General features: G+C 37.0%; 1 protein-coding gene across 13 annotated transcripts in view; it reads right to left on the bottom strand.

The window, feature by feature from the left end:
* Positions 1-982: 982 nt before the first annotated feature.
* The window catches only part of ATP11B (ATPase phospholipid transporting 11B (putative)), a 68087-nt gene continuing 44048 nt past the window's right edge, over positions 983-25021 (bottom strand). Inside the window, exons 26-33 of one of the 13 annotated variants that reach the window (XR_011338086.1) lie at positions 24267-24290; positions 22819-22884; positions 22420-22523; positions 21600-21765; positions 17645-17730; positions 9884-10017; positions 3151-3224; positions 983-1793 (exon numbers count right to left, since the gene is read on the bottom strand). Coding sequence is in view for 11 of the 13 variants with exons in the window: in XM_069864778.1 (XP_069720879.1) it covers positions 9799-10017; positions 21600-21765; positions 22420-22523; positions 22819-22884; positions 24267-24290 (579 nt within the window). In the remaining 2 variants the exon portion in view is untranslated. Of the gene's footprint in view, positions 3225-4069; positions 6222-8488; positions 10018-13149; positions 13273-17644; positions 17731-21599; positions 21766-22419; positions 22524-22818; positions 22885-24266; positions 24291-25021 lie in introns of those variants that run through there. The other 12 variants (XR_011338085.1, XM_069864788.1, XM_069864787.1 and 9 more) reach the window with 12 other exon arrangements.

Consider the following 25021-nt stretch of genomic DNA (forward strand, 5'->3'; position numbering starts at 1 on the left):
ACTTTTTTTTTTAATTGATCAACCTGTTACGTATTAACTTATGACTTCCTTCAAAACTGTTTTACAATGAAATCCGTACTGAGAAATCCTTATTTAAGAAAGGTATTATTTTTTAAGAGTGTGTTTAATAAACTTTTGTCATTCACACTTTATTTAAATAACGTTGCCACCAGTCTTTGTAGATTATTTGAGTGTTGTACACAGTCTGTGGGTTGGTTTTTAAACCCACGGTGCCTTTCAGTCCTCTGAGCTCTCCAAGGGTCACCCACACCATTAAATGCTTGATGAAATTACAACGTTATATACCAGGAATAAGTCTTGGTGTTTGTGCACCAGCTACTCCTACCTGAATCTCTTACATGAGATTACAACTGTTTCCTTTCTGAACTCGGATCTGTCTCAGAGTATCCTGTTTCAAGCCCTCCCTCCTCCCTTAAAGAGCTCAAAGGAGAGCTGGCAGGAGTCAGCACTGATAAACCTGTAAATCAAATAAGGAACTGGAAACTGCCCAGGAAGCCTGCAAGATGAAGGGGCTGGAGCTGTAACTGTATGGGGAGAGGAAGAGGCTGGGGCTGGGCAGCCAAGGGAACGCACAGCTGTTAAAGAACTGAGAATGATCCCAGCCCTGCGGAGCACTGAGCCTCCTTCCTCTCCAGCATATTTTTCCTCAAACATTTACATAATTAAAACAATGACACAGCTAGAAGTGAAACTTTTATTTAATAAATATAATTCTCATAAACCATTTTTAAAACAACTTCTACTGACCAAGCTGTACAATGAGCAAGCACAGACTCGCTGTCAGAGCATCAAAAATAACGAGGCAGCCACAGTGTCAGAGGTCCAAGATTATTTGTACTAATTATTGCTACAGTTTCCAGTTGTCGATGCCCCTTATTTGCCCAAGATTAAGGATCATCATCATCTTTAAAAAGATACTTCTTCCAGAGATGACATAATTCAAGTTTTTCTCTTAAAAAAAAAAAAAAAAAAAAGCACTGAAAAAAAGAGGAGTCTCTGATGTGTTGTTTCTGCATGCATAGAACTGGAAATTTCTCATAGGACTGTAACTGCAAATTGTGAAAATGTATTCTTTGCCACAATGATGATTTTAGTCTCATTTTCAACCATTTTTACCCTTTCTGAACTCTCTACCCCCTGGGTTATCTTTTATCCCATTCCCAAAATATAAAGACATTGAGAACCCACTGATGTATGAAACAATTCCCTTTAAAACTGCTGCGGAAGAAAATAAATGCACCCAAGGCAGTCAGGTGCACCGAGCGTTTCTTTCAGAGAAGTCACTCTGTATCAGGAACAGCCATATGGGTCCCAGCCTCCCCTTTCCTGTTCCGTGCAGAGGCCTGAGCCCATGGCCCTGCCAGTTTTTTTGTGTCCATGCATTTATACAGACTGGAAACAACAACAAAAATAAAAAGTATCTACAGTGATGGCAATTGTATGAACTTATTATAACACAACATCATAGCATGGCAGCAGCTCGGACAAGGCGAAAACTTCAAAGTGGAGAGAATGTTCCTTTTAAGAAAAGCCACAGAAGCTGGGGCAGCACCCCGGGGGGCTCTAGGCAGTTGTTTCCGATGCCTCTATGAGCAGGATTTAGCTGAAGGAAAAACATCGATGGAAAGCAGGAGGCTTGCAAATACCAATGGGAATGCGCTGCTACAACAACTGACAGCAAGAATTGGTACAGCCATGTGCATCCCATGCTGTCTCCTCCCGTTTATAAACAGTAATTCCAATAGAGAGAAGAACCCAGACAAATTGTGCCACTGGAAGCAAACAACAGAAGCAAAGAACACACCAACAATAAAAACATCAACAGAAATAAATAACCCAGATTTGCAAAGGAGAAAGTCCAACTGGGAAATCATTTAGGAACAGAAAAAAGGCTCAATTAGTCCATGATGACCAGTTCGCCCAGCTCTAGCAAGAACTCCTTTAAAGCAATGATGGCTGAGTAAGAAGGCAGCGGCGAGTGCCGTGACGGTGCTGTGAGAGTTATTACGTAGTCTACGCCAAGAAAGAGAGAATCGCAAAGTAAATGGTTCAGAAGCACATTGTGATTGAGCACTTTTGAACATTGAATTTCACTCAAATCACTAATATTTATAAGTACGGCAGTGTCAGATAAAACTTAAAAATAACAGGGACAACAGCCTTGATGCAGTTCTAGCACTAGAAAATGAGATATTTTTTTATTCCCAATATAGAAGTTACACTGTCATAAAAAAAACCCCATGTTTGGAAGTAGCCAATAATAATACCAAAGGTTTCCAGTAAGAAATTATAGCTGCCCAATATGCATTCTAAATTTTCTAAATTGCATAATCTCCTTTCAAATCATATTCTGCACTAGAAAACAACACATTATTCTGAAAATGTAAAGCCCAAGTTTTCAGCCTGCCTTCCTATTTGTTTCTCATTCCCCTGTAACCTTAAAAAATACACAGAATATTTTAAGCAGAATATTTACATTGTTTCACAAACTAAAATTCAGAGCATTCCCACTTAATATCTTCCACTGCACCCTTTAAAAAGCATAGGTTTGGCTACTCAAGCTCTGTTTTTCTAAGCAATAAAACCAAACCCTCTTTTTCACAGAACAAAACCTAAAATCTGCTGAGAACTCCATCCTGTTCTGAAGGTGACTGTGGAGAAGGTGCTTCTTCAGAGACTCGGCATAGTTAAGTGGCCATACTCCAGCCTTGCTTTTGACTGGGAACATCTACCAGAGGCCTTTCTGCTGCACATTATTGGGTAATTACAAAACACTTCCTCTCTGGGGAAAATTCCCTGTCACCCATGCACTCTAAACCAGAGAGGAATGCTAGTGTTGCACTGCATGAGCTGCATTTTGTTCAGTCTTCTTCATGAAGAATTCTGCACCGCACCCAACATGTGGCAAATGGTTTCATACACTTCAGCTGTTAGAGAAATGCACAAAATCAACCTTCCTTGAATAGAAGCAATTTTAAAAGATTTGTGACATCAGTACAAAAACCAGGGTCACTTCTTCAATCCAGAATATTCATCAGACCAAAAAAATCTGGTCTTATGCAAACCAATTCTATGTTCTGCTAAAAGAGAAATTACTGGTTTATATTTACTGCAAATAGAAAAATATACCTTGGCAGACAGATGTATTCTTAAGTTCTTCCTGAACTGTTTAAATGCATGTTTCTTCGGTAACCTTACAAACACTGGGAAAAGGGAAGGTTTGGGAAAAGGGAGAAGAGGAGATGGAAGGTTTTAAAGAAACACATAATGAATGCAAATTATTCTCCAAATATAGGACCATGCTGCTTTTGTGCAAATACAGTTTACATATTTGTGTGGTAAAAGCCAAAATACGTACATGTACAGAGCCGAGCCAATCGAAATGCTTGGAGCGGGGTTGTACATCAAAGCCTCTACCTTCTACCATACAAAATTAGTCCCAGTTTGTTTCAATACACTAACCAGAGACTAGCAGGGTTACACGGTCACACAAACGGACTGGATGACTGGGATGTGATGGCTGACGAGGACAAACACGCACTTCTGAAAAGCGAAACACTGATTCTGACAGACAATACACAGCTAAACAGCAGATATCTGATTAGACTATTTCAAAGCATTCTTTGTTTCCCAGCTATCCAGTGGCAGCATGGAGGCTCTCAGAATGAGAAACTACTAAGAAAAAAAAAATTGTTATTTTATAAACAGATTTTTTTTAGTATATGTCATATATGAAGAATATGATAAGAATAGGTGAAATCCAACTGTAGTTTGTTACTAATGCATATCTGGATAAAAGTTTTCTTGGGGAATGGACAGATGACCATCAGTTCATTGTACAGGAACTGGGCTTCAAACTAGATGCAGTCGCAAGTGTCAAACACTGATACCCATTACAGGGGAGTGTGTGAGACTCAGTTTTCAGCGATTTCTAATCATCTGGATACTTGATGTGGGGATCTAGTGTACAACTGAAACTGTCAAGCTTTACCTTCACTGCACTTATGTATTTGAAAGCACGATACAGAAATAAACTATGAACACCAAATTAAACACTTTTTAAAAAGGAAATTTTGCTACCTTTCAATTTATTTTTTGTTTCATAATTTGTTTTTAGAGCACCTTAATCAATTTGTGAACTCTCTTTATCTATGCCAGTGGGACAAAACCCTCATAGACTGTACATTCAAGTCACTACATTTTTAAAACAAGGTTGCAATGACAATTTCTTTACTTCACAAATGTTGCCTCCAATAACGAGATCTTGAAAATCCCACAGCACTTGCAGCCTTCAGTTCAGAGTGCAGCTTCCAGTCATTAATGCAAAAATAAAGTTCCAAAAGGAGAACTGAAATAATACCGGTAAAAGTCATGAACAAGAATAATGAACAGAAAGACTCTTAATAGGTAAGGAACATCTGAAGTATCTGATGCAAGGGAATTCGGACCTTTTGAACATTTCCTCTCCTGCAGCTCTTTGAAATTGGGAGAACCTGGAATGACCATGAGAAAAGGGTCCTCCGCCCTGGCAGCAGCCTGGGCCCCTCTGAGATCTCATCTCAGGAGGGGAAGATGTGTCTGCCTGAATTATGAGATACAGGTTTGTCATGTAATTCGCTTGGACGTCAGCACTTAAGCCAAACAGTGGAAAATTGTGCAGGCAGGGTGCAAGCAGCCAACAGGAGTTCTGTCCAAATCCTACACTTAACTGCATCTTTATTAAAGAAATTCTTGTACATACTATTTACAGTCTGTGTTTGATTTACAGTTTATTCCAGCCAGAGAGAATTCTAATATGCACCTTTATATCTTATTCTGTCTGACAGAAAGATTCTTCCAATTATTCATAGGACTTCTGTGTCAGAAGCTGATTTAAAACTGGAAATGGTCCAGAAGCAGCAGCATTTTTACCAGTCTCTAGCCACAATAAATTGCTGTCCCTAAGGCGACACTCTACGGATGTCACCAGTAGCAGTTACCTCCTTTTATCTCCCACATCTAAAGACAACCAGTCAGGGTCGCCACCCTAGCTGAATGAACAGGCAAACCTTGCTACCCCGTCCCAAAATATGCAGACACATTTATACTGGGACAACAGATGTACCTGCAAGATGTACCATTCAAAGCTCCTTCTGTGCAATTTATTTTTATTGGCATACGTAGGTATCAAAACATTGCCATCAATGTCTCAGATCCTTCAGATATATGAAGATATTTAAGCATTAACTGTATCTTCAAAGTACAACATGACCAAATATAAATACATGAAAAAGAATAAAACATGCAAAAATTCCTCAACTTTAAAAGGATTAGTAATTCAAAAAATTTATGCTAGTGAGACTTAAGCACAATCTGTTGATTCTTACACACACTTCCATGTCAGAATCAAGAACTGTTAACAAAACACACAGGGCATAAGAGGACTGGCTTCTGAATTATTCTTTAAGAGAACAGTGAACTGTGATCGCCCTTATTATTCCAAATTATTGATTTGGCAAAGTTAACCGTTTTTCAAAGCAATGACTAATATATTGCCATTCATACACCAGCATAAATATCTGAATTGTATTTAACTCTCAAAAATTACTGAACGGATTGTTTATAGAATACAGTTACGATCCATGGAAATAACAAAATGGATTTGCTAACTGCTAAAGATAGCATCTGTGAGAGACAGCTCAAAATGAATGCATGTGTTTAAACTGAAAGGTCATCACGAAAAATGAAACCTTTTTAAGTTTCATTGTGCAGATTCAGTTCTGTTGGATCACTCCAATTTGGGAGAAGGAAGATTCTATCACTGCACTACAGTGACGTCTCAAGTATCAAAGACAGGATTCCAATCTGCTCATATGGTAACAAAAAAGATTAAATGGTCAGAGATAAAAGCGTTCCTTAAAAAAAATATTTAGCAATTTGTGGGTATAATTAGGAAAAAATATGGGAAGCTATTACAGTCCAGATGACATTATGCTAGGCCACAAGACAAGCCACTGTTTGTATTGAGAAGTCATGCTAGTCTTTTCTAAGGCAGGGATGTAGCATTGAACTCACTTCAGAACCTACTAGAGGTGTGTGAACACCACATGGCTTCCACAAGCATTAACAAATGTCCCTGTTAACAAGTGGGTGAGTCCATTGTGGAGAGAGTCAAGATGCTTCTGTCGTTGGCATAGAAGGGATCCGATGAACTCCATGATCTAAAGTAACAATAAAAGAAAAGTTTGGCTGACTGGGAATTTATAATCTAGAGGTGAGGAGAAAAGTCTGTGAAAGCAAAAGATAGAAGTGCTATGAGATTAGGCAAATGTAACTCTCTAGAAGACTAATCTAATTTCATGTAGGCACCTGAACTTCATTCAAATCTCTGAAAGCAGAGTGCAATTAATCATGCCAACCATGCAATTAACAACTCTGGCAAAGTTTGCTCACAGCTACAGGTATACTCAACACTATAAACTAGAACAACCAGTGGTTTCTATGCCAGTTTTATAAGTGAAGTTTTAATGTGTGCCTCAAGGAAAATCTGAATGTGGCATGTGTAAGGTGTGAATGCTATGATTTGATACAGGCCAAGGTTCTGGTGGAGCCCTGTGGAATGCTCAGCCAGCGGTGGAAACCCAGTGTGCTGGGGGCCCAATGCTAAACATCCGTGCACTAAAGTTGTGGGCAGGCAAAACTTATCTACAGCAATGAATCTCTTTTATCCCTATTATTGAGTTAAAATTTTAGGCATCAGGAAAGCTACCTAACATGCTTTTGATTCAGGTGGGATCTCACAATGACTTTCTCTTAAGAACAAACTACCACTTAGGAAGGCAAACTATTCCGGTTGAACAATATTATAGGACTGTGTGAAAAGCTGAAAACCAGAAAGTTGGAAGGCAGGAAATAAAAATCTAACAAACTTATCCTTCAAATTTGCCTCTGTCAGAAATCTGCTGTTTCTTTAGAACTCTTACATGCAGTGCCTTGACATGAGTACTACTCATGGGACAGCTTGAAAATTCAGTAATGAATTCTACTGTACAAGACATGTATGTGATCCAACATTCTCAATAGTTTAGTGACTGATAAGCTGACAGACAATTTAATGGAACATACAGACAAAAATGCATTTTATCATACCACACCACATATTTTATATTCTAACTGGTGAATGAAGCTATAGAAAATACTCCTCAAATACATTTTACAAGCAGTAAATTAAGTACAAGAGACTATATTCCTGTGGCCCGCTACTCCAAGCATTTGTACAACTTTGATTCACCAAAGTTTCTATCAAAATTTGATACCATATTTGATTTCATGTTCAGTTATCGTATTTGACAGAGCATCATATTTGACAGAATATCACGAGCACAGAACACCACACAAGCTAGTTACAGCAGCATTATTTAAAACAGTGCTCTTCATTCTACAGCACACTCACAGACAACATATTTATCAGCATCACTTCATTCAACACAAACAACTTGCAGCTATCTCCTGGTTGAATAGGCAGCTAACAAACACTCTCAAGGGATCATCGTGTTTGGGGCTGCACAATCCTCTGAAGATACCAGTTCTAGATAAAAATCAAAGCAGCTCAAGCTCATGAACAAAGGCTAAACAAAGTTAAAAGCTTTAAAAAAAAAAAATCACCAAATAGACTTCTTAGCTGTACCTTCAGCATTTCACAACTTGTAACTGCCTCATGTGATTTAAGCAATTAATACACTGAAAAAAAAAAAAAGAAGTTCACATATTACCGTGAAACTGGGGTGGGGTGGGGAAACAGTCTTTGGACTAGGCTTTCGTGTCAACACTGAGTGGAAGGAATTGAAGAGAGCAAATAAGACTGAAATTAAAGAAAAAAATCCATCTTTTCTCGTTGTGCAGTACATAAATTAAGAGAAGGTAGAAGATGGTTCAGAGTAATTTCAACCAGAGGCAGAAGCAAAAACTACAGAACTTCAAGCCGTTAGTGTAGCACCAAGGTAGTTTTGCATATTCATTAAACATAATACTAACTTCTTTGTTCTAACAAGTCTAAAACTATTCAGCTAGACAGAACTTAAGTCTGAAAATTACATGAAGTAAGCAGACAAGAAACCTGAGAACAAGCACTCTCCAAAAACTGTTTAATATTCTGTCAAATATGAGTTATCGCCAATAAATATTTGTAAGTTCTTATAGAAAGAACAATTGAGTGGAAAAAAGAAGGAATTGTAAAAATTTAAATGCATTGCAGAAAACAAAACACAGAATACCTACCTTATAAGACTACACATTAATAAAGCAAATCTTAATTAAAATCTGTGTTAATTAGACAACAATAAATGAAAAAAAGTAGCATGAGAAGTTCCTCATTTGGAAAGCAGTTTTACAGACAAGTGGGAAAAAAAAAACCCCAAAACACTTAAAGCAACTGCTACCAAAATGTGGATTTTTAGACCAATTAAATGCTCACCTTATAGATTAAAAATTCTATTAAATTGTTTATTTTATACATCATGCCCACTTTCTATACAGCAAGAGTTTGAATTAAAAATGTACTTAATCGTAACAATTCATTTTTCATATGGAATGAAACATTTTGCATAATCATACCCTAGATTTGTAGAAACATTGAATAAATTTCAAAAGCAAGCCAGAAGAGAGAAACTGACTGAAATCACAGACACCGTGTTCAACACAAGAGTTCAAAACAGAGATGTACTATATACCAAATCAATACCTAAAGGCAGAATCAGGACTGACAAAGCTTGTCAGTGAAAATTACCCACACAAGATTTTATATGGAATGAATGGTATCACAGCCTTTAACCAGAAGAAACAAAGTTGTTCAAATACAAAACGAGTTTCCTTGAAAATGTGTAAAGTGCAACTTTTTCAGGTTTGGCTTTTGACCAATGAAGGACCATGATATCATTCAGGGACTGAGAGATTACGATGTACACCAGACTACTTTTATTTCTACCCCCAAATATTTCCATGTTTGTTAGCTATCCCTCTTTATTTGGAAATGGGGAGATGGCACATTAGCAGATTTAATAAGAGCTTTTCTCACAGTTATGCTGACTGCAAGAGCAGAATCGCTCCTTAGCTGTATGCAATTACCCTAATGAGCTTTTATCCCATTGAGGTTTCACACGTGGTTTGTGAAGGAAGAAGTATTACTTAGCAGATACTTCGGAATGGCACACATGATTTTGACAATATACTTTCTAGGACCAAAAAAACGTTTAAAATTCTTAGAACCTGAAGGGTCTGTTCTGTCAATCACACTGACTTTAGAAATAGATTATAAAAGTTATACTACAAAAATATTTCATCTTCATATCAATCAATTGCTGAAAGACTTAAAGAGACTCTCCTTCTAACAACAAAGTTATATTTAAGGGGGGCAGTGTGAGCCTTTTCTATATTTTCAGGAGTAATGCAAGCTCCAAGGTAAATATTTGGAGGTTGTACATCAAGAACCAAAGGGAAAAGTCTTTCTTTTGACTTTACAAAGAACTCCTGACTTGTGAAGGCAAAAAAAAACAGAAAAAAAGGAGCGGCAAGGCTTGGTTTTCTAAAGGGAAGAACGTACAAATCAAGAGAAATTACGACAGATACAACACAAGAACTTGTAGTAAGCAAACTAAATGTTTCAACAAAAATCTTTTTCCCCCTCCCCATCCCAGAAGAAAGCACTCAAAAAGAAACAAGAAACTAATCTTTTGGTATGAAAAAAATTACAATGAAGAGTTGCATTTCCTACTTAAGTAAGCAAAGCCGGCAGCTGGTTCGCTAGACATCTATTGCTGCAGGCTCATCAGGTTCCAGTTTATAGGAGAATCGTCTGCAGCAAAGGCTATTGAGAGAAATGCCACACCTGTTGACTCGGCTTGAACTACATCTTCCCATTAGTCGTTCCAGCATTCTTCTAACAGATGTGCATGCTGTTTCCCCATCTGAGAAGCAGCACATGGAGTCCAAGCAGTTGATACCTGAACCTGCCTCAGCAAGCTGCAAGGAGGAAATAAAGAAAAAATCAGTACTCACAGATTCTAGCAATGAAGATGCTATCAGAAAACACTTGGGAAAAGCAGGCTTTCTTAAAGTTAGTGTTGAATATTTTTCAATTTTATAGGAGAACTACTATGATGTACTATATTATTACTCCTCTTCCTATGGTCTATATACTCTAAAATCTGATCTTTCCAAAGTTTGGAGGCAGCTGTGGTGACTATATGGAAATCTTTTAGCACCATCTCTACTTAATGTTGGATATAAACTGTTTAGCAATTCTCTATTACAGCTAAAATCAGTCTCTGGAGCAGAGCGTCATGCAGTTTAAGCTATGATGCCATGATTAACCTCAGCGGAGGTACAACAACTTATACAAGCAGCAGGTCTGCCCTATTTTAAGGGAAATCTATTAAAAGAAAGCTTCAGACTAGGGCTGCAGAATACAATGCAGCAACCTGATTGTGAGTAATAATTTTTCCTCAGGAAGCATGGAATGCAGTTTGCTATAATTGTTCATATCATCCCACTACCACAGATACTCTTAGCTTGGCAAGGAACAAAACCACAGTCCTGATTTTGAGAATGTGTTTTATCTAAATGGAAAGAAGGCTCACGTTCGAACAGTTTGCTTATGTTCATAGCAGTAAGAAGAATAATTCAAGATTATCATAATAAACTTTCTACTGTTCATTCTTTGTAGGTGACAAAAAGACCCAAATAAAACGAAAGCAGGAGTACAAAGACATATGGGTTCAAGTTAGGTGCCATCTATTAGTGTGCTTCTCTACATTAATTTTTCCACACAAGTCAACTACAGCATAACTAAGATCTAACTGAAATCTAGTACTGATGGAGAGAAAATATCCAAAACTGACTTTAGTATCATTTCCAAAAGGAAATAAAAATGTGGAGTGTGAGGGTGCTTTTTAATTTAATTTGAAGCTCTCCATGACAGCATCATATCAAAGAAACACTGAACACAGGCTAAATTCAAGCATCATTGATCCTCACTTCACTCTCAGACTCCAGTGAAAGCAGAAATCTGGGAGGAGGGATCTTATTCTGTGATAGGACACAGCTCATTTAACAGCATCCCCCAACTCTCCATCCTGTGTGCAACTGTCATTCATTATTGTCTAAAGACTTTGGTTCCCCACTTCAGTTTCTTACATGCCACCTACACTTGCCCATCAGCGCAAGGAAAGCAAAGAACTTCAGTGTTTCCTATGGGAATGGTTCGCTATGAATGGACAGGTTCCTTCCTAATACCTCAAAACAGGCGACTGGACAGATTATAGCTTCATAACAGAACAATTCCTTATACTATAAAAAGGTGTCAGTTAACAGAAACAAGAGGCATTTGGAAATCCAAGAGAAAAATCAGGAGGGAGGCACAGAGGCAGAAGTGTATCTTTTCCTATGCCTGCCCCTTCCTCAGATCTGTTCCGCATTCCCCATAGTCCCTCCAGATCTTCCTGTCACACTGCTTAATGTGATGCTTACAGGACAGTCAGTTAACAATTGTATGAAATTACAGAACACATTACAAACTGAAACCTTTGATTCAGCTGCCGCATCTGCCATGAATGAATGCAGGCAGAACACACACTTCTGACTAACTTGCACTCATTCAGAAGGTGTTCTGGACACAAATCGAACATTTATTATGACAATGAACCTTAGAGACGAGCAGAAGCATCGCAACTGACAGGTCTAAAAGGGGATTTGGTTAAAACCAAACCCAATCAAACTAAAACACACCTCAACAGAGCCCAAGTCCCTAAATGCCCTTATCTGATGACCATTCCATCTGGTCACAAATGAATCGTCACAGAAGACAGAACAGCACTATTTGCAGCATTGCAGTCCAAGCAAATGTGACCTTTGCAGCCACTTTATTCTGCACTCAGTCTATCAGACAAGAAATTGCACAGAGCAGAAGGAATTCTTATTAGGAGGTCAGAAAGCAAGCTCCCTGCTGCATATGCAGCGATCTTCACAGTTGTGTTCACAGCAATACAAAAACTCTCAACATTCTTACTCAGGATTTCAAAAAGAATATTTAGTCCATCCATTACCTTGAAGCAGATCAAGTGATACCTTTGAAGTTACTGTAAAAGGTCACATTACAGCGGCTACACGTCAGATCACATAGATGAGGCATTTTTTTTCCCTAGAAAAGCTGCTGACCTGAATGCTAGCAGGTTCTAGATATTCTTCCAAGACTGGCAGAAAGGGGAGCCAAGAGTAACCCAAACTAGCTTCCATGAAATGAACCCTCAGCTTTGGATTATGGAGGGTTGGCGTCTCTTCTTCATTAGAATTTCCTTTGTTGTTCTCAAGATGGATAATCACAAAAAGCTAGGATCGTGTTTCAACCACGATTTATGGAAAAGCTAATATTACCCTTTTAAAAAAATGCAGCAAATATGTTCTTTCATAAACCTGGAAACAACATTTATGTTTTATTACACTCACAGTTAAGTGTACAGTAATACTGGGAGAGCATTAAGGACGACAAAAATTACTTCATTTTACATGTAGATATACTGTGTATCACTGTCTGGTGAACACTGGTTTTTATATCTATTTCCACCAACTAGAAGGAAGATGCTTATATTATGCTACAGAGTCCCTTTTCTCAGCCTTCTCTCTGTGGCAGACAATTATAATCATAGTTTTGTATCAAGGTAAAACCCAGCATAATAAGGCAGAAGTGTATAATGGTCTCTGAAGACCTGAAAGAAAACCCTAAGGAAACAAAAGGCAGGAGAGACAATGTTTTAAAAAAACATAAGTATAGAGAAATATCTGATATTATTCATATTTGGGCTGCAGGTAAAGTATTTTCATAATGTAAGATGTGAGATCACAATAAACATAATACTTTATATGATAATGGCCCATTTCATGTAATAAATCCAAAAGAAACTGAAGTGCAGAATTAAAGAATGATTCAGCCAGATAAGGAGGGGGGAAAAAATAGAAATCAAAACACATACTATGATGCAAATTTTCTTGCAGATACCAAAAATATGGCTATTTTGGAAATGGCTTCATGATTGCCTATGTATGATATATAAATAAAAAAATATATACACACACATTAGGGTAGAGTGGGGGTACTACCTAGTGAACGTAAGAACTGTCGGGTAGGTTAGATGGATCTAGCAGTTGCCTATTGTCCTCCCCTCTGTGCCTGCTTTCAGCAAAGTCACATGCTGAGCTGACTGAACCCTTATCTTCTTCCATCTAGAAGGATAGAAAAGCAACAAATCTTAAAAAGCGCCATGCGTGCATTGCTTTAAAAGTTACCATTTTTATATGAATTTTCATTTTACAGATCTGTTCCTGACAGAACAAGACATATTTACAAGGTAGAGAGGCATTTTTTTCCCAAGTTAATCTATGGATCAAACACAAGTTCATCAGCGCACAATATTAGAAGTTTTCAGTCTTTTTGCACACCACAGACTACAAATGGGGAAAACCCAACAAATTTTAAATCTATTTCAAATTTTCAGACTTTGGTGTCAGATTTTGGAGTTTCAGTTCTTTTTCCCCTTCTAACAGAAAGGACCATTTCAGTTTGTCTCATTATAGGGTATTCTGTATGCCACAAGACAGACATTTCAACTTAACATTTAATCACACTAAAATATGTTGGGACTTAGTTGAACAGGAAACACATTTAACCCTGTACATGAGGTTAAGAGCAATGCTGTTTTCCTAAGCCCAGGTCCTAGCTGCCAGCACAGCTGATGAGATGATTATTACTAATTGTGGTTATTACAAATCCACAATTAAATAGAATCATAGAATAACCAGGTTGGAAGAGACCCACTGGATCATCGAGTCCAACCATTCCTATCAAAGGAAATAAAACCTTGCTCCCTACTGTAAATCTCACTTTTTCTAAGAATATTAAATGTAATATTCTTAAACAAAAAACAAGAATGTTGACATTGAACAACTTCTGTGGCATTTACGTTTTCAATATTTCTCTGGGTTTTCCACTCTTCATCTCTATGAATCAAGTAAACCTACAAATGACAAATCATTCACTTTTTCAGAATCATTAGACAAAAGTATCTTCAGATAAGGACACATGCATGTTTTCGACTGAAGATTAATGTGAAATAGTCTACTCTTATTTACTCCTTCTTCCTACAATATTAGCTAACTGATCAGTACCACACTATGCTAACAAAATATACAAACCTGTAAAGGAAGAGGCTACCCTTGTTCAAAGTTTAGCATATTAAGATGTTCTGGTATACTTCACTAGTGTGAATGCATGCCTGCACTTGTTTAATCTTCTTGGAAATAACACATTCCTTACAGAAAACATGCTGCAAAAGGAACAGAAACGTGTATGTTCTTGACTTCTACACACCTGGGCTGGATCACACATGAAAGCTATTAGGAGGGGTATCCTATGAAACAGTAACTAGAAGAAAATATACAGTGGAGGCCATAAAGCCAGGGCCAGAAGCCTTGAGTCCTGAGGACAGCTAAAGAAAGCAGATCAGTACAGAGATGAAGGGAAAACAAAGCAACAAGAGACTCATAGGCCTGTAGACAGGGAAAGAACAGGGTCTAGGCTGTGCTACAGTAAATGCTACAGTTTGAGAGTCCCAGATAGAATGTTATGCACTGACAGTCTTCCCTGTAAATAAAAACCTTTTTTTCTGTTTTAAATGTCCATATTATTGTGTACACTCATATCGCAGTGTTCAAAGGCAAAAACTCTATAGTAAATACAGTTATTCCATCAAGAAGTAGAATCAAAACCCCTGTCAAGGTAACACTTCTCATGTGTGGCTTATTACTTCTGACAGTTGTCAAGCACAGAGACATGGATACATACATATACACACAAAACGTTGTTTATAAAGAAAAAACTGAAATGGGATACAACGGGGCCACGTTAATACCCTAACATATATGCTTCAGGTGTCCAAGAACAGGAGGGACAGCTACAGCTACTAGACAACTACGAAGCAGTACTGAGTTGCCAGTATCCAGTTAAGCACAAAGCCTGCACCCGACTTGCACTGCCCAATTTCATCCTAAGTTACAAAAGTGACAGGAAAGTTCAAAGGCAAGAGCTGAGTGGGTACACACATCACTGCACTTCTGACTTGCAGGAATCACATGAACACTTAAGACCTGTAAGACTCCCTTCAAAGCTCTAAACTATACATCGCAAATTTACATAACACAAACTTGAGCATTTTTCGCACCCTGTGAAGCCTATAGACATAAAATTTGATTATAACATTGTACTTGTCTTTTAATTTACATTCATAAAGGTACTCCCCTTTTGCATATCAATAAAACAATACGCAGAACAAGATATAACTCAGTTTAACTTGGTGCTATGCTCCTTCTGAGGTTTTTAATACATATATTTAACAAACAACAAAAATTTGCTGAAGTCTGTTCACCAATCTACACACATTACTGGGTGGGCACATACAAATGAGGCGTGACAGAATTAGCTGCTCACAGCTACATCCACTAGGCAGCTGGTTTGTTTCTCATTCCTAAAGATTTCCTTGCTCTCTCTGCTCTAATGCTTTTGGAAAACACCTGCCCTGGACACCACAGAAACCAACTCATGGTCTTCACTCCAACTTCAATTTTATGTAATACAGTGAAGTGAATAGTTTCCGTCTATTAACTGATCTTCCTTTTTACTGTTTTAGATAAGGATCCACAGGACAGCTTCCAAACTTCATCCAAAGCCTACAAATAAAGAAATAGATAGAAACAAGGATTTGGGTTTTTCTTATTGCACTTTACACCTTCAACTTCACAGAATAAGGTGCTCAGTGCTGGTACTTCAGGAATCTACTCCAGTGCAAAAATTCAGACACATAAGAGAATTAGATCTGCATAATCATTTGTAACTCAGGGACAAAGCAAATTTCCCATTTTTTGCAACCCCTTCCCTAAGCGCAATGTGACAAAAATCCCCTCAAGTAAGCAAGCATTCTTCCTGATTTTAGTATTTTAATAACTACAGCACTGCATTCCTAGACAGCTTTATTTTTCTTTCACCATCCAGTTGCACAACCCTAGAAACGTGTTTTGTTTTGAAAAGCTTACAGAATCTTCTGTTATAAAACCTTTGGTGTAGATAGGAAGCACCACATAATTCACTTTAATAATTCAGTGAGAAAACAGAAGTTTACTGGAAATATGTTTATCTAACATTTTAAAAAGATGATTTATTTACATGACACTGACAAACCAAGAATTTTAAAAGCTAACTTGGAAAACCTTTTGCAGAGGAATCTCCCCAATATGTTGCCGAGTTTACTAAAGCTCAAGAGGCGCACTGCAGTTTGCTTATTCTAAAGCTAGTAAGGGCTGAATTCAAAACCAAAACACCACACGACTGCCTCGGTGGGGTGCATGGAAATCTATGCCTATATATTTCACAGTGGGACAACTCACAGCTAAACACAACAGCCATTATAGGCAAGTTTTGCCTTGCAAAGGTGCAGCAAATTTTCAAAGGAAAGAAAAAAGGTTTTCTCTTTTTTTTTTTTTCTCCTCTCTATAAAAGGACATGTATCACCTTGTTCAATTAAGCACTAACAATTCTCTGCTCATCCCTTACAATGTCAGTTTACTGTCTCCTACTAACTCCTCAGTTAAACAAAAGGCAATTAAGTCCCCAAAATGTAGTTTGGTTGATTCCTCTAGCACGTAATTGTATAATTTCAAACAATACAGTCACCTTAAAAATATATTTAAAAGTAATCAGGTGTTTACATTAATTCTTGCCATAGAATGTAAAAGTACATAGGATTGGGACAAAACATCGAACAGGCTGAGACATTGTTGATGCATACAAGTGTTTAGTCTTAGAAAAGAGAATCAGCATTTGATAGTATTTTGTGCGCTGAACTCAGTGCATTTGATAAGCTTCAGAACCATAACAGTTCATCTGCACAGACACACGTACACTTTGATCTCTTTTTGAATAATTGTCTCCAACTTTGTAGCCAAATGCCTTAGGAATATGTATCTATGCACACTGAAAACAAACAACACTCACTTTGTATATGCACAAAACAAACACAAAAAGCCTTAGCGGCACAAGTGTATGTATACACCCAAACTTAAAACTTTTTCTGCTCTTTCAACACAAGTGAAAGCAAATTAAAATGGGGCAAACGACTCGCAAGAAATTGCTGCCTGAAATACATGGACCTTCCTGTCATGGCCTTATGAAGCTGAAATTATCCAACATGCACAAAGCACTGTTAATTTTGATCATAAAGAAATTAAAAGCATTACAACCATGCTAGAAACTGGTTATTTAAAAATGGATGCAAGAATAGCTAGATCTGTATTCTGAAAGTTGAGCATCATGCTAGGGATGTTTTTTTTCCTAAAAGAAGCACGTCCAACACATGCTACTTAGGAGAAGCATTTGCCTCAAAAACACAGAGCAAAGCCAAGAAATAACCAAACTGAAAGTATCTGCGCTACAGGTGTTGCCCTCTCAAGCCACTAATATTCATGCCTCTTCCCATCTCTCTCAGCACTGGTTAGTTCACCTTCAGCATGCATAAGAGTTGATGAGGAACTGTCCCTCCTACTCTACCTAATTTTGCTCAGCTGATTCCTTGCCCTGGACAATGGCTGCAGTGCGATGAACTCGTCACTTAAAGCAACTCTGCTGGAGTACATCTACAATCAGACAGAGAAGGGATGGAACATACATGTCAGTAAGAAGCAGCAGTAATTTTTTAAGAGAAAAGACACAGGACAAGACATCGTTATTTAAGTGGAATACACATCATAAACAAAACACAAGCCTGGTACCTTCAGAATAGCTCCCTGGATCATCACAGCCAGGTATTGTTTCGTAGGAACATTCTGAAGTGTACCTTAGCTTTCATACTGAGAAAAAGAAGCCTATACACTTTTACAGTTACACTTTACCAGACATCTTTATTCAGTATTACCTTCTTGTCTCAGTAGTGCTGTGATGTATATTTACTTGAAGATTTATATTTTGATTCAAATTTACCTTATCGTCAACTTCTTCCTATATGATTCTGTGACAGATCTATAGTCAGGTATTACCCAGAAGCTACTTCAGGGCAACAGATCTAAGTCAAACAATTATGTATGGATTTTCTTTAAGGTCAGCAAAAACACCCTTGGAACACAGCAAAACCAAAAACAACACAAAAGCCACATGTGCACCTTAAGTGCATTATGGAAAGTAAAGTTAACCAAATTCATCCCTCTATAAAAGTAATTTCACGCTTGTCTGTCATAGTTTTAATTCAGTGACTTCCCAAAATGTAAGAGATTTGTTTTAAGTGGTGACAGATCAATATTTACATTTAAAAGTTTATCCATAGCAGAATTTCTCAAGTGTTTCTGTCTTATGCCTTTTAAACGTCTTTGCTCTCTATGAATAACTTAGCTACATATAATATCTAACAGATTGAATACTGATGTTGCAACCTTACAGTACGTAGAAGATGTAAAAATCAAGTTCCCTTATATACTAAGTAGAGTAAGGCATATGCCTACTGACAGAGCGAATTCAGAGCACTAAGCCTGGTAACTCACACAATTAGTGTGCTCTTAGTTTCTGAAAAATTAAAACAATAGGGGCAAGCATTTTCAGCTGAGAAATCTGTGTTTTGCACACTGCTCCTGGGAATATTTTAGAATTTAAATGCTGTCAGAGAGCAACAAATAACTCAAGTAGCTGTGATTTAAAAATCAGCAACTAATTCATGTAAGAATTTATCTTACCCTGATAAAAACTTAGCAATTATAAACCAAACCTTTTCTTTCCCCCAATGTGCAAATATGCTGATTTAGACTTACAAATAAGTGAATAATTGTAAATACTCTGTTACAGAGAGAGTGCACCTATGCTACAAAAAAAATCATTTAAAAGGGCTATATACAGAGTTCCATATTCACTTTTTCAATGACTTCCACAGAAAATTCCTTAGCATTTAGGAGAAAGACATTCTCCAAACTCATTCTATCTGGAAGTCAGTCTTTTCCTTTGCTTTGAAATGGAAAAAAATATTCACTAGAAATTTTAAACAAATCTAATGAGGTATAGACATGAAGGAAGCATTCTGTCATTTCTCGACAATAAATGTACTAAGCTGGTCATCTGTTCACCTTTATTTATGTCTATTTCTCCACTGCAAGAGCTGTTGATGAAATTCAATGGAACTGATTGTCCTATTAAAAATAAGAATGGGGAAACCTCAGCAGATTAAACCTCAAGAAAAGAACAAATAGGTGCCTTCTTTTTGAAAATACATTTTTAACTATGATTTCACTATCAGACACCCACTGCAAAACCACCAAATGGCTGCTGAAGCATTTCTGATCAAATCAGATTTTAAGATACCTTGACTTTGCAATATCAGGAATTAGGCGTTCTGAAAAAAAAAAAAGACTATATTTGTAAGCACGGACCCTGATGCTGATCCTGTCAAATGGCAAGGTAGAATAGGAATAAAGAAAAAAAAAATAAGGATGACTAACAGAGATGCACAAAGCAATATCTCCATGGCTACGAATGTGGCTGTAGTCACAGCAAATGTGTTAAGACATTCATCAAGATTTCCTCTTATTTAAGAAGTTTAACTGTGTCCTAGATGACAGTTCTGTAATGGAAGCAAACTGAACCTGGAAATTCTTTAGAATTGATTCAGAAGGGAAGAGAATGTGACAACGCAGATAAAGCTAGGGACAAATTATGTGGGCTTCTTAGTTTGTAATTCAAGCACTTAGGAACATGAGAAACCTCAACAACTATACTGATACTCTGCCAAACAGGAACAGCTGATGTACAGGAAGGAAGGAAAGAGAAGTGCTCAACAAATATTCCCACTAGTTTTTGAAGGGGGGAAAAAAGAAAGTAAGCATAATTACCTATTGACTTTTACCTAAATGAAGCCCCTTTAATCCAAGAAATGCAATAACACACTATCAAGTCTTATCAGGTCCAGTTTAACAGTTTTCTGAAAGGCAGTGGTTATTTAACTTGGCTTTTACATACTAATTCCAAGACTGACAAAAGCATCTAATATTCCAGTTTTGAAAAGGGACTAACAGGATATTTTGGCTAGCCGTACGTTTGTCACCATGGTGTTGATCCTAGGCAAATTAAGAGAATATCTCACATGGATTTTTTTTGTTTAACACACAGATTATAAGGACAATATAATTTAAGTAAATCAACATGCATTTAAATCAAAGTAATTACAAGGTTAGATGCTAAAGGTAACAGTATCGATGTAATGCAGTTAAGACTCTCGGAGAGTACGTAGCTCAGTGTAATTTGGACACCACAAAATCAATATGGACTAAAAACTTCTAATGGGTTTCCGAGCATAACTGCACATGGGGTATCTTTTTCAACTGAACTCTTCATTCATTAACTTTCACTTTTTTTTTTGGCCCTACGTGATTTAACCTATTATCAATGACCTGGAAGAAACCAACATAATCACTTGCAGATGAGAAAAAGATGCAGAAGATAACAGGTTATTGATGTGTATTATTTTTGTAAACTGAACACAGCTTGGGGATTCAAGATACCCATACTCGGCACTGATGTATGCTGTGCTGGAATACTGGTGAAAACAAAATTCAAGATGAGGTTGAGGCATCAGAAAGATTGCAGGAGACACAAGAATGATTAAAAGATTGAAAAATAACCTTTTTGACAGAAGATACAAGTCCAAACTATTTATTAGTGAGAAAATTAACTTGATCAAAAACCTAACCATGAATAAAACAAAAAAAGTTAATATAAGGCTTTTCAGTTTAGCACAAAAAGTATAAAAAGATAAAATAGTGAAAACTGAAACCAAAGACAGTAACTACTAGAACAAAGGGTCAGGATGACTTCTCCATAACTAAAGGGAACACTCAAACATAGATGAGATATTTACCTAAGAGACAGTGTAATTTCAAAAGAATGATTTCAAGGAGTTTTCGTGGCCTGTGTCAGGCAAAAGGAAGATTCTATTATCTTGAGACCTCTTCTCTGAATTTATGAAAATGCCGCATCAATTACACAGCATGCGATATGATCAAGAGTTAAGAAATACTAATTAAAACAAGCACTACTAAAGTTTTTTTTTTTAAGTTATTTTCATCACATTTTAAGAACCATCCAGTGCCAATTACATTTGGAGAGCTTCTAATACCTAGAAAAATGAGAATAAGTTACCAACTTTGAAGCAATACAAAAATGTGCAGTATGATCCTCAGCTGCAAGTTGAGATGCAAAAGACTGAGTGACCCCTTTATAAATAATTTTAATATTGTTAATATCAATTACTTAAACATAAATGTTATTTCCTTGTAAAACAGTACCCCCATTTTTGTAGTTTCAAGTTAACTATTATCTTTTGAAATGTAAACACTTTTACACATTAAGCATGACAGCAATGTAAGAAGACTATTAAATATCACAGGAAAGTAATTAGTTTACAAAAGGTATTTTAACAAGTGTGTTTTTGTAACTACTGAGCAAGCTGGATACAAGAGCATAACATTACCTGAGCTTTTTCAGTACTTGTTGGTTGTAGATGTCTATACAGCACTTTCTTCACAACATCAATAAACAAACAAGCAACTACTATGAGGATTATGGCAAACCAAGCAGAACCACTTGACAACAGTTGAACAAATACAAAGTACATGTCCTGGGTATGTAAAAATGGCCTGAAAAGTGAAAAAGAAGCGGCAATTACTAAAGGGAAATTCAAGAAACAAATGTACAGCACTGGTAGGTTCAATTATATCTTATTTTACATCAAGCAGCAAGTCTCAGGATGAAAAGTTACATCTGCATGGTGTCCATGAAGAAATCTAGTAACCCCTTGGAGCTGACCTGCAGAGAAACTCTGTGGAAGAAGGGTGCCAAATTTCAGAGAGAAACATTCCTGTTTAGTTTTCAATTGTGTTGCAGGAAATCAATCACCACCCTATCTCACCAAGACCCCAAAAGATAAGAAATACATAATTTCCTGATTCAAACCCCAGTGTCTTTATTTCTGCTGCAAACATTTGCCTATTACATAGCTTCTTTGAGAACCTATATACTTGTTAAAACAAAAATGCCTTTAGAGTCACAGGCTGTCATAGACAAGTGATGCCTGTCCTTGAGCACGGGACAGATTAGCAGTATTGCTCAAATTTCTAGAAGAATCACTAAAAGCAAGTGGCTGTTCTAGGCTGAAAAAAAATTTTTCGGACTCTTGTCACAAAACTGAGAGCAAGACTGTAGAACATAATACTTCTGTGTTCTTTCATATCTTCATCTATCTTATGTACTATGTAAAGGAAAGTAAAAAAAAAAAAAAAATTATCACTCACCAGATAATTCCCCCATAAAACAAGGAGAATATGAAATAAAATACAATGGATCCCCAAGTAACAAAATGGTTTATCCATGTCCAGAAGTGAGTTTCTAGTGCCATCTAAAACAGAGACAATGTCAATGAACTTCCTTTCTCCCGCCGCATTACAGAAAATCACAAATAGCAGTCTGAACGTACTTGTGAACTTCCATCTCAAACACTAAATGTGGTTGTAACATGCAAAATTACAGAGAAAAAATTTAACCAACACTGAAACCAAACATAAAAACCACTCATCTGGAATCCTCCAGAATCAATTATTTCTGTATAGCTTTTGAATAAATTTTAAATTATTGCTTTATTACATATTTGACCATATGATCCAAACACAACAGTAATTATTATAGCATCATACCTTCATTGTAACAGTTATAACCATAACGGTGAAGACCAAAGTACCAAATGTCCAGTTTCCAAACATCTAAGAAAACGGTAAGGCAAAAATCATTGAAGAAAAATAATCAGTTAAGAGCATTCATGGCAACTTGGATTTTTCTCAAGTCAGCGACACTAACAAAACAAGTCTGGGGACATAAGCTTGTGACAATGAATCATCATGAAAAAGCAAGAATAATACAAAGCTATGATAAGAGCAAAATTAACCACCCACAAGCCATCTTTCTTCTTGGTTCAAAACAAATCACCACAAAGGCTACATGAAATATGAAGAAAGTCCATAACAGTAACATGAAATGATAGGAAAACCAAGAATTCAATTTGGTCAAGTATAAGCATCCAATAGAAAGTAAATATTGGGTGGAAGGTATTCAATTTCAGTTTAAACATTTCCAGATAATTTTCAACATGCAGCATCCCCCAAAAGTTCACTTTTTACCCCACACACAATTTTACAATTCAAAAATAATGGTGCCATTGTATTTTTCAAAGAAAATTCTAAGGAAAAGACACTTTGTTTCAAGGCTAATAAACACAAAATTAAGCTTCAATTCTAAAACTCTGTCAGTCTTGTATTCTCTTACTCATGTAAATTAAATTATAAAAACTCTGAACAAGTTCTACAACAATAAAATCTCAGCTCTGACAACCAGGCAAGGATGCTGAGGTTGTAAACTATCTACACACATGCTACTCAGACACACGCTGCCATTCTAAAACAGGTGCGACTGCTCTGTTCCTGAAAGCAGTCTGGGTGCTGAAACTGAAGACATTGCTGTTTTGCAGCTATTTTTGCCATTGACATACTGAACAACAACCAAATTCCCAATTCTGTATTTACTGGTAGTAAAGTAAGCAAGCAAGGAGAAAGGCAACTACATGCAGACAAGCAAAGTCATCCTAGAGCTGATTTGTTAGTACGGCACAGAGGCACAGAACTGGGATTCGCACAGTTGTAGTCCTTGTTACAGAGCTCTGCCAAAAAAATCCTAACAGCCTCATGGTGTATCTCACAACTGCTTTTCTCATCTTTACACAAGGCACAAAACTGAGGCAGCCATGAGCCTGGTTCTGCTGATAATTTTAAAGATCTTTGTTATGACACATCTTCTGAAGCCTTCTATTTGCTTTTCACACCCACAGTAACTTTTCACAAGCAACGTGTTTGCTGTTAACTGCTGCAATAAGTCTTGAAGTAAAATCTGACTACTGCTCCTGAGTGACCTGTGAAAGAAAGTGTCTTCGCTAACACTGCCCTCAATGGCCACAGAGTTAGAATGCAAAACATGATCAGGTTATTGCCACCATTTTATTTTTGAACACATTTACACCACGGATGCTGCATCCTTTAATCCTGTGAAGTAACAGATACAATATTTTGTATCTCCTCCTCTTCTAAACTCTTACCATTTGCCTGTTAGGTTTCAAAATCTGACGACATGCACAGCATGAAAAAGGGGGGAGAAAAAAGAACTAAAAGATCAAGTTGTTCCACAATGTCCTGAGGTAAGCCTAACAAACCACCAGCATTGACACATTATTTACCATCTATTGCATTGCTTCAAACCAAGAACTTGGAATGAAAATGTGAGGCCTTGCACTAACACTAGCCTGTATCACACATTTGCACAAACTACTCACTTCTTCAGGACTTTGTACAAGAAAGTACATCAGCAGTAACATGAGTTTCTCTTGCCCTTAACTTTGGCTTTTTCAGGCACACATGAAACTTGCAACACACTTTGTGCACTGCAGATGATATACTGCAACACAGTTCTACCACTTCTAATAACTGTCTTTCAGCATATACAGAGAAGGCAGGGATTAACGCCAAATAAATTCCAAGACTTCTTTTTAAAAATCACAGCACAGAAAATCACATCGCACAAAGGGCATCTGAAAGCTTTATATCCAGTATGCTCATTCATTAAGTATATTTACAAAATCTTATCTTAAGGCTAATTTATATGAGGAACCATTAAAAGCACCTTCTCTATAAAGTCTACATTAACTTACTGGTCTAAATTTATAGAATATAACCTGTTCCCCAAACCAAACATTTGTTTATAAATACAATGAAAAAATGCCTGTTCCTGCCTTGTGGACGCTTACTAAGCAATCTTCAGGGAGGTGCTTTGACAACCAAGACAGGTGCACAGAGC

This window comes from Phaenicophaeus curvirostris, chromosome 10, assembly GCF_032191515.1.
Source record: "Phaenicophaeus curvirostris isolate KB17595 chromosome 10, BPBGC_Pcur_1.0, whole genome shotgun sequence".
In the NCBI taxonomy this organism is placed as follows: Eukaryota; Metazoa; Chordata; class Aves; order Cuculiformes; family Cuculidae; genus Phaenicophaeus; species Phaenicophaeus curvirostris.